This window comes from Poromitra crassiceps (genome assembly GCF_964638095.1).
Source record: "Poromitra crassiceps genome assembly, chromosome: 18".
NCBI classification, from domain to species: Eukaryota; Metazoa; Chordata; class Actinopteri; order Beryciformes; family Melamphaidae; genus Poromitra; species Poromitra crassiceps.
Window position 1 is genome coordinate 10998306 of NC_139636.1, and position 13751 is coordinate 11012056.

The 13751-nt window shown below is 44.2% G+C and overlaps 1 protein-coding gene across 1 annotated transcript in view; it reads right to left on the minus strand.

Annotated features, from left to right (window-relative positions):
• ano1b (anoctamin 1, calcium activated chloride channel b) overlaps positions 1–13751 on the minus strand; it is a gene marked incomplete at both ends in the record, with an annotated part of 50613 nt that overhangs the window by 17613 nt on the left and 19249 nt on the right. Inside the window, 4 exons of the mRNA XM_083654689.1 lie at positions 2181–2263; positions 6520–6683; positions 10565–10699; positions 11542–11606. Of these exons, the coding sequence (XP_083510815.1) occupies positions 2181–2263; positions 6520–6683; positions 10565–10699; positions 11542–11606 (447 nt within the window). The remainder of the gene's footprint in view (positions 1–2180; positions 2264–6519; positions 6684–10564; positions 10700–11541; positions 11607–13751) is intronic.

Below are 13751 nucleotides of genomic sequence, written 5' to 3' on the forward strand. Positions count from 1 at the left end.
AAAGCGTGAGGAAACCATTCTCATACTGTAGAATGGTTTGGCGAAAACGCTTTCGCGCTGGCGCACAACGGTGGTGCACAACGGTGGGGGGTTCCAAAAATAGACTGGGTGCAACACACTTTGAAACACGCAGCATAAAGCCCAGAATCACAAAAGCTTCATCAAAGCTCTCAACCGAAACCCCAAGAAACGAGCGAGCCCCATCCAGACTCGCCCGACGAGGGGCCGCCAGGCAGCAGACAGGCAGCAGAAACTTGCTTGTGACACACCCGCTGCAGAGCCAAGGAGGGAGGAGGAGAACGCCCACGGAGGGAGGAGTTTGAAGGAGAGGGGGGTGGGGGTGCTGTTATGGAGGAAATTACTGTTCAGAACTATTGTTTAGATGTCTGATGTCTTACTGATGCCAAAAATAAATGGTTAAAGTGACTGTTCTATCGAATTTCACAAAAAGGCATTTATCTCAGCTTTAATTTTCAGACGCTGAAACCATGCTGTATTCAACTGCTAATGCCTACATAACTACTAACTCTACAAACTAACTCTTTTAGACAGAGAAAGCACACATTCTATTAGTTCTTTTGAGATATTTTGTGTTCACAAAGTCCTAGCAGAAAATAATCCTCGGCTCTTGAAAGATGAGCCAGAATCCTCAAAAAAAACCTTGGCAGAAGCTACCTACAGTAAAAAAAAAAACTGTTGGCAGTGAATGTGTTAAGAGCAGAAGTTGGTAGTGGTGGCAGCAGCAGCAGAGACTAAGGAGATTAAAGAGAGATGGAGAGTGTTTAAAAAGGAAATGGTCCAAACCTTGAGAGCTTCCTGTAAAAAAATAAACCCAGGGAGAGAGAGAGAGAGAGAGAGAGAGAGAGGATGGGGAGGAAGATAAGTGTTACTAAAAAACAGAATAACCTTGACTCAGATCATGAAGTTAATTTCCCTTAAGCTTGATGAAATGCAGTGTGAGGAAAAGCAGGGAAATGGAATAGCTGTGTTGATGTTCATTTGGTCCATACTGTTCGAGAGGATTATATCGCCTATGATGGGTGTGTGAGTTGACTTTGTCACCATGATGTCCTCTCCGTTGAAATGTAAGGGTTATTCAAAGTTCAATGTTAGAGTGTTCTAATTTAACATGATCAACCCCTAACCCTAACCATAACCAGTGTTTTACTTGCCTATAACCTTAACTGTACCAACATCCTTCAAATTAAAATGAAAAGTCAATGAAACATGTTTGAATGGTTGTATGATGATTCCTCTGTTGCCCTTCATTCTGATGGGAGCTCGACCTTCTTCGGGCCGCAAGGTATTCTGGGTATTTCCGTCATATTGGCAGACTGTGAATAGCGGTATTCCTGGAATGCGGGTTATAATGAGCCAATTACATACATAGGATTTGCATCTACATTAACCATTTTTGTAATTTTTGCATGCTTATTTGCGGAGATATTACAAATTCTGTTGGGCTGAGAATCACGTGTGCCTCCTTTGACTTCCGTGTTGTTTGATGCATGTGTGAGCTGTGATTGGTCTACTTTTGAGGGGACAGATATACAGACATACAGACAAACCCTGTTTTAGACGGCGTTTCACAGTCTGTGGCCACACCGTAAAAAAATAAAAATAAAATCTGGGCCCTCTTGCTCACAGCAATAATAAGTATGCAAAGTGTGTGTGTTCGGCCACAGCTATGCCATTTTACGTGCAATCGCGCTGAATCTTTCAGGAAGTGGAAAGAGCACCCCTGTGGGTGACATAACGGAGCCGACTAAATGGGCAAAATGGCTAATTAGTGGCCAAAATGAGAGAACACTGGTTCAGCACCGTGGAGAGCTCCATTCGTTAGCTAATGTTGAAGACACCTGAGTGGAGGAGCACAGCTGGCGTCAGTTGGAATCAGCCAGTGAAGTGGACTATGAAACCCCTCTGAGGGAGAGAGAGGAGAGCGAGGCCTGACTAAATGGCCAGTCACACAGGGACGGCTATTCCGCTAGTTAGATTAGTAAATGAACATTAATGTAAAGTGTTACCAGTTCATCTATCTAGTCAAATGTACATGTAGTCTCTGTGTCCCCATCACTGGTCAGTGATGAATAATACTTTAAGGACATCTATGTAATTCATTCATTCATTCATTCATGCATTCATTCATTCTTTTATTTCCATTTCTCTTCACCACTCACCTCCTCATCTTCAAAACCAGTCAGGTCCCACTCATAGTTCAGTCTCATCTGTCTCCTCTTCCAGTGCTCCATGAACATGGCAGCTTCACAGCAGGGAGAATACAGTTAGAGAGACAGACAGACAGACAGATGGACGGACGGACAGCAAAGACAGAAAAAGAAGAATATATATATATATACACATATACTGTATGTATGTATACATATATATAAAAGAAAAAGAAAGACATATATATATGTCTTTCTTTTTCTTTTTTCTTTGTAGAAAAACATTCAAATAACAATTCCAGCACGCCAACGAAGTCGAAATGTACGAATGAAAATGTGTTAAGAAATGTCTGATTCCAGCATTAATATGATGTAAAATAGCAGCAGTATTATCACTAGCAGCAGCACTTGGTAGATGGTAGAAAGATATGGTGAGATTTGTGGATAATAAGAAAGATGGAGAATTATGAAAGTTCGAATAATTTGTGTGGAAAGGGGGCTATAATACATTTTGGACATTTTGGTTTAGATCACAGAGACCGTTAATGAACTAGATGCCAACGAGAGCTAGAATAATGTTCAGTAGTGGTGGTCGTCTATTCAGCACACTATTATCTGCTATTTTTATCAGTTCAATTTGCCCAGAATAATTTTTTAATTGCCAGCCACCTTTGGGAAAATGAACTGCCATTAGACAGAGCAGACGTACAGTACTGTAATGAGTCATCAGGGGATCTGACCCTTCATAAGGGGGAAGGTGCTAAAACGAGCAGGATCAATTATTAACTGGTTAATTAGAGATGATCAATTGTCCAGACCAGAAGGATGAGCAGCCTGTCTGTAATGAGACCAGGATATTAGAGAAATGACAACAGCTAGGTAAGAAAGATGAGGTGGGGACACGCGTTCAGGAATGCAGCATGAACATGTCTTGTAGAGATGGAGTGTTGCTTTAAGGACACAAATAGCTCCCTTTAACTACAGTTCATTCATAGCTAAATGTGACACTCAGTTGGTTTTGAAATGCCCACATACTTACAGCCCTTCACTCAACCAATTCTCATGCTATTGCCAATTATTTCTGGACACTCAACATAACAACTCAACTCAACTGTGGGACTTACAGGTCCGCACTCAAAATAATTTCAGTTTTTCAGTCATCGATTTACATGTTATTGTCCCAGCAAATATGGTAACACCAGTGTTTCCCCTACCATTCTACAGGCCTGGCGGGCCCGCCAGGCAAAATGACGGCCCCGCCAGGCAAGAAAAAAATTGCAATTGTTTTTTTTTAGTTCCCCAAAATGTCAATAAACCTTTATGGCATATTATTACAATACAACGATACTAGTGTTGGCAGTAATATAAGGTGCCAAATCATTCAAGACAATAAGCATTTTGCTTTTAGGAGCATGGTGCCAGCGTGCGGCGCTGTTCCAAAACGTGTCAACGTGTGTCGTTGCCTGGGAAACGCACATCCCATAATACAACTGTTCGCATCGCATCCCATAATAGTATGATGATACTTGGGATGCCCTTGCGAACATAGATGCTAACAGGTTAGCTAAAAGTTTAGCGTCGCCAGCGAGGACCCCCACCGTTGCGGTCGGGGTACGTTTCGAAATCCCTCCAGGCCTGAAAAATGTTCTAGGGGAAACACTGGGTAACACATTTACAACCAAAAAATGTCATGCTTGCCTTCTCTACTTTTCCAAAATAAACCACACAGCGCACACATGGACGGCAAATCCAACTGTCTTTTAGTCATGATGATGTCCGAAGTTTAGCAGAAAAAACTCACTCATGTGTGATGTCAATAATGCACTTGTTGCTACTTTCTAATAGGGTAATCACCTGTCTTCAAATGGAAATGAGTCAATTAGGTTTTTGGAAGAGAGGCAAAAGGAAAGCAGAGTCAACTATTGGAATTGTTACATGGCACACACACAGACACACACAGACACACACACAGAAGCCACTTTCACACATGAACTCCGGATCAGGTCAGGGTTGCCCCCCACTGAGCCTGCCCCGGATGATAGGTGAAGTGTACCCTTTCACACATGAGGCATGTTGCATTCACACATGAGTAGCACCTCCGCAGAGTTTGTAAAGTAGAGAGGGGGTGGGCGGCGGGGGTGGGGGAATTTGGGCATGACCACACAGTTGTGAAAACTAAAAATACATAATGGGCGATAACTGCCTAACGTTCACGGCATATAATCGTTTGCGCATAACGTTAGTAAGTAATTAATTAAACAACCCTACAACTCACGCCCAGATGCATCGATTTCCTCGAGTCGCAAGCAGTACAAACAAAACAGGTCTTTGCTATGTTCAGTCCTAAAATGCCTCAAACCTACTAGAATTATACAGAATACAGGAAGCTAGACGTTTTTACCTTCAAAATAAAATAAATGTTGTATTACTTAGTAACAAAAAATCAGAATGTCGACTCACTACGGGTTAAAATTGACTTTTCGAAGGGAGCAGATATTCTTCCAGTTTATCTCCGTTCTGTATCTTTCGAAACACACACAAAAAAACATTACACGTGCATTTACTTTATTTAATTGCCATTATTGCGAAGGTTATACCCGGAAGTTTTCGTTTTATACTGCCTGACTTGACGCTACTTGGAATTTGCGCGAACGCTGTGTAAACGTTAAATCAAAGACATGAACGCAACCAGATCCAGATACCCTAGCGATGTCCAATACTGGGAAGCGGGACGACCCTCGCGTCCAAAAATGCTTATTAAATGTGTGTGCTGTGCGAAGCAGACATGAAATCAGATCAGAGCCATGAGCCTTTCAATCCAGCAATCCGCAACATGTTGGCTGTCGCACACGGAGCAGTTTTGAGCTTCATTTGAAAACCAAATGGCATGTGTTTTTTGCTCGCTCATTCACATCGACTATTTATATAATAATAATCTGTCACGATCGTCTCTGACCTCATGCACTCACGAGCTCACTGAGCTCTGGGGGGCGGGGGGGACAATATGCTTCTGCGACTACGGCTGGGGGTACACTTCCCTCCGGCTAGGACGAGGCTCCGCGGGAGCGCGCATGAGCCGCATGCAGACATTCACATATGACAGCCATCCGTATGGCCTCTAGATAACTCCTGAATTCCAAACATGTGTGAAAGCAGCTAGACACACACAGACACACACACAGACACACACACAGACACACACACACACACACACACACACACACGTTTCTTAATGCCCCCAGGTGCTGGGTCCACGCAAATGGCATTATTACACCCTGCCTAAATCTGTGGTGAAACCTGACACCTAATGGTGAAAAGTGGGGTACTGAACTGACCTTCTGCTATTGGCTGATTCAAGATCCAAGATATTTGTTGTCACTCCGGTTGCACAAGTACACTCGTGTTGTTGCACAAGTACACTCGTGATGTCACCCTCTATTCACCTTATTCACCACGCCCACTTTTTCTCTCTTACACGTTCAACGCAAACGTATTTGTTCTTCTGGTTCAGCGCTAGTTGCCTTCTGTGGCTAATATTAGCCGCTAGTTAGTTATGTTATATGGCAGTAAAATGCCACTGAATGACCAAATTGATATAACTTTTAACCATTTTGAGTAACACTGTTTCCATACGGATCACCAGCGTTAGTTTGTTGTTTATAACGTGGCTATATTCATAACGTTTCTATCTCGGATGCGTTATTTCGAATCGCACATAGGTTACGCCTAGCGCAACCTATGTGGGTTTCAGGACGCAACAGCCTCGACTCCAATAACGTCATCTTTAGAGCACAATATTCCTGGAATGCAAGTTTAACTAAACAGTTACATGTCCTCTGCATTCTACATCAAATTAAGATATTACGGGTTGTTTTATTTTGTATGTTACATACGTATTGGCCAAGATATGTTAGTTTATGGGGGAGTAATTTTGCCACTTTAGGAGGGGAGTGTGCGCGGCCATTTTGCCTGCGGGGTTTTTGGCAAGTCAAAACGGAAATACTATTATGAAATGACGTAATGCCCATGTGTGGGCAAAGAATAAGGTGAATAGTACAAGAGGTGGTGACATCACCTGTCACAAAGACCAGCCAATAAGAGAAGAACAGTTCACTACCCTATTTTTCACCATTGCATGTAGGTGTCAGGCTGCACCAAACACCTGGGTTTGGGTGTAGTTACTCTTGAAATACCTAAAGATACAACAGACATTTAGCAGCAAATGACCAGTACTGTATGTCTCTGTGTCTTTTGAGTGAGTGAGTGAGTGAGTGAGTGAGTGAGCGAGTGTTCATTTATGTGTGTATGTGTGTGTGTGTGTGTGTGTGTGTGTGTGTGTGTGTCCTCTCACCCCATAGAGCCATGAATATAGAGAAGAAGACAGTAGCGGGGTTGTCAAACAGATGGCTGGCCCTGGCTGTCCCACAGGCAGTGCTCAGCTTCCAGTAGCTACAGGCTCGGTCACACAGAGGACACATGGTGATGTTGTTGTTCTTTGGGTGGCAGATCTCCATGCTGCAAGATAGAGAAGACACACACACACACGCGCACACACACACACACACACACACATGCACACACACACACACACACACACACAAGCACACGCACACGCACACGGACACACACACACACACACACACACACACACACGGCGTGACAAGCATGCTTATTTGTATAGCAGCACATTTCATACCAAGAGGTCATTCAAAGTGCTTTACATGAAATGGATAACAAGAAAAGTGCAGAGTAAAAATTAACTTTTTAGCTTTTAAATAATTAACTTATTTTCACATGTGTGACATGATCTAAAACATATCCAGTCTGAAGAGGCAGGGTGGTGTTTTGTGCTTTTATGAATCACTTAAGCTGCGTTCACACCGACCTATTAAAGTTTTTCGCTAGCGTCGAGTTTACATACAAAGTCAATGCAAACGAGCGATTGAGCGTATATTCGCCCGGGAGAAAAATCGCTGGGCGTCCGAGCGACAGAGACAGAGCGATAGGGAGAAAATTCGCTCGTCGCTCGAGATAAAATATCCCAACTCGAGCAAAATTACGCTGCCATCAGTCGCTCGCTGTTCAACGCTGATTGGCTGCCGTGTGAGAGCGAGTCAAGGATCACTCTGGCTTGGAACAAACCGCTGGTTTATTGTGTGGCAACAAACCGCATTGACAGGCTGACAGCTGACATGAAGTGAAGTCTGTCCTACCGGTATGGAGCTCGCATTAGGAGCACGCTGATAGGCTTTAGCTTGTAAACAATGACGGTGGCTCGTAGTGGACAAATATCATGACATTGCGTAACGTTATAGCCCCCACATGTCCGTCAAATCGTGTTGATAAGCGATTTAAACAGAGCGACAGAGCGATTCCAAAGGGTTGAATCAAGCGACAGAGCGAAAAATAAATATCTTGGTGTGAACACAGCTTTACAGAACACGCAAAGCCACAAGGCCGAGCACAACCCCCACTAAATATGTAGGAACATTGATCAATAACACTGGGTTCACCTTTTTACCTACGCCAACTCTGTTATACCTATACTGTAACATCCCCACACACACACACACACACCAGTTGAAAAAACTGGTGCTGGACTAAAAGAGACTCAAAGTAAAGAAAGGAATGTCCGCATCAGTATTGAATAACTAAGTAGCCTATTTAGTGTTTTGTAGCGTACAGTTATTACTATATAAAGTGTTCCCGAAAAATATTGTTTCTCAGTAGTAAGGCACACGTGAGAAATACACCAATGAATGAAAAGTGTGACCACATGGCCTGCTCTCCCCTACATAAAACAATCTTATTTAACCATTCGACTTCCTGTGTAATGCCTTGTCACTACTGTATACAAGGTGACCATTAAGACACAGTCAGACACCGTTTCTGGGTTGATTTGTCTTACTGCCTGGTTGTGTGCCAGGGTGTGTGTGTGTGTGTGTGTGTGTGTGTGTGTGTGTGTGTGTGTCCATGTGCTATCTGTTCACGCAGGCAGGCAGTGTGTGTCATAATATCCTGAGGATGATGAGAAGCAGATAGAGGAAGGAGAAGAGGCCCCAAAATGTCACAACTCATTTATCAAACGATCTCCTTTCTTTGTTATTTCTTCTCATCCATCCACCCGTCCTCTTTTTAATTCAACTCTTCTGCTTGAAATTCTCCATCCGTTCATACTTGCCTGTTGCCTTTGCTACCTCCTTCCTACCTCCTTCCTACCTCCTCTCCCCTTTTCTTTTGCACCACAGCTTTCAAAATGTATTAACTCATTGAGTGCCAGCCACTTTTGGAGAACGGACGCTCCCAGTGCCAGAGTTTCAGAGCGTTTTCAGTGATTTCTCGAGGCCCACAGAATATTGTGTGATATTACTATGTAAACACCGAACACGCACAAAGAACGATGAGACTCTATTGTATCAGCAGCAAAAAAAAGTTTATTGATATCATTTTCCGTTCTTTAGTTATCAGCCGGAGAAGATAGGTCAAAAACAGAAAATATTGGCGTTTCCATCTAGAAGCTGAGATATTGAGCCTTTTGTGAAATATAGCATTTCAAGCACATGACTGACTCTGAAGGTAATATTTTCTCATGTGACACCTCAAAAATAATTTACTTCAATAAAACAGTGAAAACAAAGGAATTTTGTTTGGCAAAATAATATTTTTTAGCTGCAACCAGCAGCGCTGGCCCCTGCGTGCGCAGACCCTACACCTTCTTGCTGGTCTTGATTTACTGCTGGTGGGCATCAGATAGCTTGTTTGCCTGTCTCTGTCAATCGAGCCTGCTGTGTGGGTGTTGTGTGTTGTATGCTGCCCTGCGTGCCCCACCCCCCTCCTCCTCCTCCTTCGTGGGAGTGTCTCTGCGCGACTCTGAGTGTCGCTGCGTTTGCTCTCGCTCTGCTTTTGCTCCGTCTGCACTGAAAAGTGCGCTGCATCCCCCCGCTTTTTCACAGCCTGTCCCGGCTCCCAGCTGAGAATAATGTAACTTTTCAGAAAGAGGCTGGTGTCGGCAACTAAATCATATGGAGGGGCTATTGCAGCGGAGACGGAGGAGCTCAATTGTGGTGTCAGCAGATTGACTGCTGTTCACAGGCACAGCTAATGTTATGCTTCATGCATATCGATGCGATTTCCGTTTCCTCATGACTTCTTCTCTCTTTTCTCCTGGCCTTTCTATAATCTGGAGAGCACTGTCGCCACCTAATGGGTCCCTAAAATAGCTTTTACACATTCGACAGCCACCATACTTTCACAGGAGATGGATCTGGCTTTGATACACATCCCACCGTCAAAAAACGCAATTGACGACTTTAGTCGTCTTTGGCACTCAACGTTACTAAAGCAATTGACGACTAAAGTCGTCATTGGCACTCAATGAGTTAAACATGGGTAACTTACAGCAGGGCGATGTGTGAATTTAGGACTTTAAATAACGAGCAAAAGAATGGAAGAGAGACATGGTATGGTAGGTGGGTTTTTATCCGCATCTAGACTTGGACAGCTATTTTGAATACCATATCAGTGGTTTAAGCCACTATAGACCCACTTCACAGCAGCAACCGTTTTGAGGTGGTAAAGCAGGAAGTAAAGCAGGTGTAACATTCCATTCCATTTAGGTGTTCCAGTGCCAGGGCCTTCATTGTAATTGGTTACACTTGCTTTACATCCTGCTTAATGGTTGCTGTGAAAAGGGCCTATAGCCTCTTTCACACATGAAGCTTATGTGCAAGTTCATTCATTCATCATTCCTCTCCCCTGCTCGTATCAGCTGTTTAGTATCAGCTGATTATACCATCTGATTAGGGGCGTAACACCAATCAGAGCCAGCCAAATCTTCTTATTCGGCCAATCACGTCTCAACTATAAAAGCTGTTCTCCTCTCTCGTGCGTCTGCTGTCATTTCAGAGAGATTGTAGTGATCCTCCTCGACCCCATTCACCTCCAGTTCATCACGTACTGTACATCTTCACTAAGGCATTTGCATGAGCGGAGCAGAATAAATGATCTCTGTCCACACGGGTTTAAATGTCTTCTCCTCTGTCCATACCAGCTCCCATTCCCCTCTATCCTTCCCCCACACTATGCTTATGAGAAATATAAACTACTGAGTAAGTGTGCATAAGAATTTTATTATTTTGCGAATGAAAACGGGGTAGGCAGACGTGGACTGGAGCCTCCGTCTTTACAAACATCTTGAGGGTAAAAACAATAGAGGAAGTCTGTGACTACAGGTGCAAACGAAGTGTAAATCCATAGAAAACAGCCTAATATAGACATAGCACAGACACCCAGGTCTGTGTGTGTGTGTGTGTGTGTGTGTGTGTGTGTGTGTGTGTGCGTGTGCGTGCGCGTGCGTGTGTGTGTGTGTGTGCGTGTGTGTGCGTGTGTGTGTGTACCTCGGGATGTTGTCGTCGACAGTAGCACATCCATACAGAAAGACAATGACTCCCACTACAGAGGCAGGGATCAGCATCTGGGTGTACAGACCCAGCCAGGCAAAGTACAGGCCGATCTTCTCACCAAAATACTTCCTGCAAGCACACAAAACACAAAGCTCAGTCCAAAATAATACATGCAGGTAAAGGATTAAGTACACGCGCTTCCCTATCCCAGTGCTACAGTATTAATTTCCAGCCCTGGCTAGAGTAAAATTGTACTCTGACCAGAATTTGTATGGGGGCTAGTGAAAATGTGTTATAGAAGCGAAATAATCGATAGATTATTTTGCTCTCCATTGTGATCACACTTTTGCACTATTGCTGTCACCTCTGCCTTTAACAAATAAGAACTATTTGATAACAGAACATCACATATTAGTCGCTCCACCAGCCCCTCGCCTTTGTTTTACACCGTCACGTCACTAATTGTCACTTGGGATAGACAGACAGAGACACAGAGCCCCAGCTCCCATTTATTTTCCCCTGTGTGGGCACTGCTGCTGCACCACCACCACCACCACCAGTACTATGAAATTGTATCCTGCAGGCGCTGTCACACATCTCCAGTATATATATATATACTATATTACCTTGTAAATCTGCTACGTGTGTCATTTGATCATCAATAGGCTTACATCATTACCACATTCATTTTGAGAAATTTGTAAAATGACCGTAAACACATGGCATCCATTGCCGAGGAGATCGGCAGCCTCTACCGGCCTCTACATTGTATTTTACATTGTGTGCCACTGGGTCGGATTTTGAACTACCGGTAATAAAGCCTTTCAAAAGAAAGTCTTATACCTCTTATGCCATTCCCAATGTAAGAGTCCTCACTTAATACATTTGATAGGCTGGTATACAGGCTGATAAAGAGACATCGTTCTTCAAAATAGCAACGCTGATTGGGTGGAATTATAATGAGTCCTTACCGGACGAGGCCGATGGGCTGATATTTGTAGAAGACACTGTAGCTTGCCCACTCCTCATACAGAAGCTGGGGAAGACAAACAAGCAAGATGTTATTTCAATCATCTGTCCAGCTGTATCCTGCCTCTATCCTTCATATCTGAATACTGTGTGACTGGGACAAAATCTTATTAAAATGGGGGTCCGTGGTCTAATTTCTTTCAGTTTAGGGGTCCTTGATGTGAAAAAGTTTGAGAACTACTGCTATAGGTAAAGAGTATAGACAACGCTCTTTTTTGACAATGTGCTGCCACCTTTGGCCTGAAAACACCACCTTGCTCCAATGGGAAACAGCATGACGGAGAGACAGACAGGCCATTTTGGTAGAGGTACTTTTGTAAGGCACTTTGTAGGCGGGACCTTTTACTGACGTCATTACGGTAGTCTCCTTCAGGCCAAAATGGCGGGCGTGCTGATGTTGCAATGGATCGACCTACAGCATTAGCCTTCAGTTCTTAGCAATGTAAGTTATTTGCTATAGGCTATGGAGAGCCAGTGAGGAGATATGAGTAATGGGGTGATGTGAGAGCGTCTGTTTGATCTCTGCCTACCCTTGCTCGAGTGACTTGAGGGGCAGATCAATAAACCTCACCGCTGAATGGTTGCTGAGCACATTCCAATTAGACCACATTGCCAAATGTAACCTTAACCGTCTCAGGTTTCACCCCACCACATGGCACACACACACACACGCGCACGCACGCACACACACACACACACACACACACGCACACACACACACACACACACACACACACACACACACACACACACACACACACAGTGAAGACACTTGAAACCCAAATCATGTGATATGTTCACACTTCACAGCGGTCCATTTTAATTCTACTTTGTGGTCTTTTTGGAGTGAATCCAAACATTATATAGTTATAACAGCTCTCTTGCTGCTTGCTCAAAGTCCTCTCATTTTAAAGGAGCGATCAGCCTCTTCTTAAAAGCGACAGCCTCGACTCTAAAGCTACGCTTTCATTTTCAAATAGACCATTTGACATCCGGTGGCGGGGCTTCGGCGTCGATGAGAGAATGTAGGGAAACAGTGGATGGATAAATCCAGAAAGAGGCAGTAATGCAACATAAAGGATGGCAACTGCCATAAAACACCACAGAAGAAGAAGACATCCGGTGGCGGTGTACTCAGGTCAGTCAGTCAGTCAGTCAATCAGTCAATCAGTGTCCACATGACCTCATATACGCCCCATGTACCCAGTTACTGGTTACAGTTACAGCTGGCTGACAGCCAGTATCCTGATATACCTACGTATGCAAGTGCACAGCCACACCCACACCCACCCACCCACACACACACACACACCCACACCAGTGCCAAGCTACAAGCAGCAGACAGTTACAGTAGCAACATACCAGACCACTGTAATGTGATCTCTCTCTCCCCTCTCTGCCTGTGTGTGTGTGTGTGTGTGTGTGCATGCATGTGTGTGTGTCTTTCTCTAAACTAGACAGCGCTAACCTAGTCTCTCCCCAGACTCAAATATTACGTTGAATCGCTGCGCTCCGCATACTACATAACGTCGGTGTCGGGCCAGGACCTCGAATGTCACTTTTTTCACTTTCTTACTTTTTGTCATGAATCAATGCCATTGGTCACCCTTCACGTCTCTGTGTGGTTTTTAACAAATGCAACCAATGGAAAAGCATTAAAACGAGCTTGTGAGTAAATCTCGTAACGCCATTCGCCCTCAATCTGTCAGTCAAACCTCGAAATCCCCCCCCTACCTCCGTGTGTACCCCCCCACGCAGGACACTAAACCCGGAAAAGACACACGGCAGACGCGCTGTGTATTTCTCATATCGTTTTGACTCATCCTGGCTTCCTCTGACGTTAATATATCAATCAAATGTTTTCCAGTTATTCCTAGGCTGCAAACTTGTTTTAACATGCAAATCGGAGTGCTTTCTGACGAGAATAAAGTAACGTTAACGTTACGTTATGTCAGACTATTTCTCACCCCATGCGAAAGCCCCAAATCGGCCATGAGAGGCGAGGGGCAATCCTGCTGCTCCTGCGCGCGCGCCCGCGGCCTGGAGCTTGGGGGCTCGTGCATGAGGATGCGGCTGCCTCCCGCTTGACTGGCCATGAGAAAGCGCTTCCAAGTCGGACTGATAATATAAACAACATCATTTGAGCTTATCC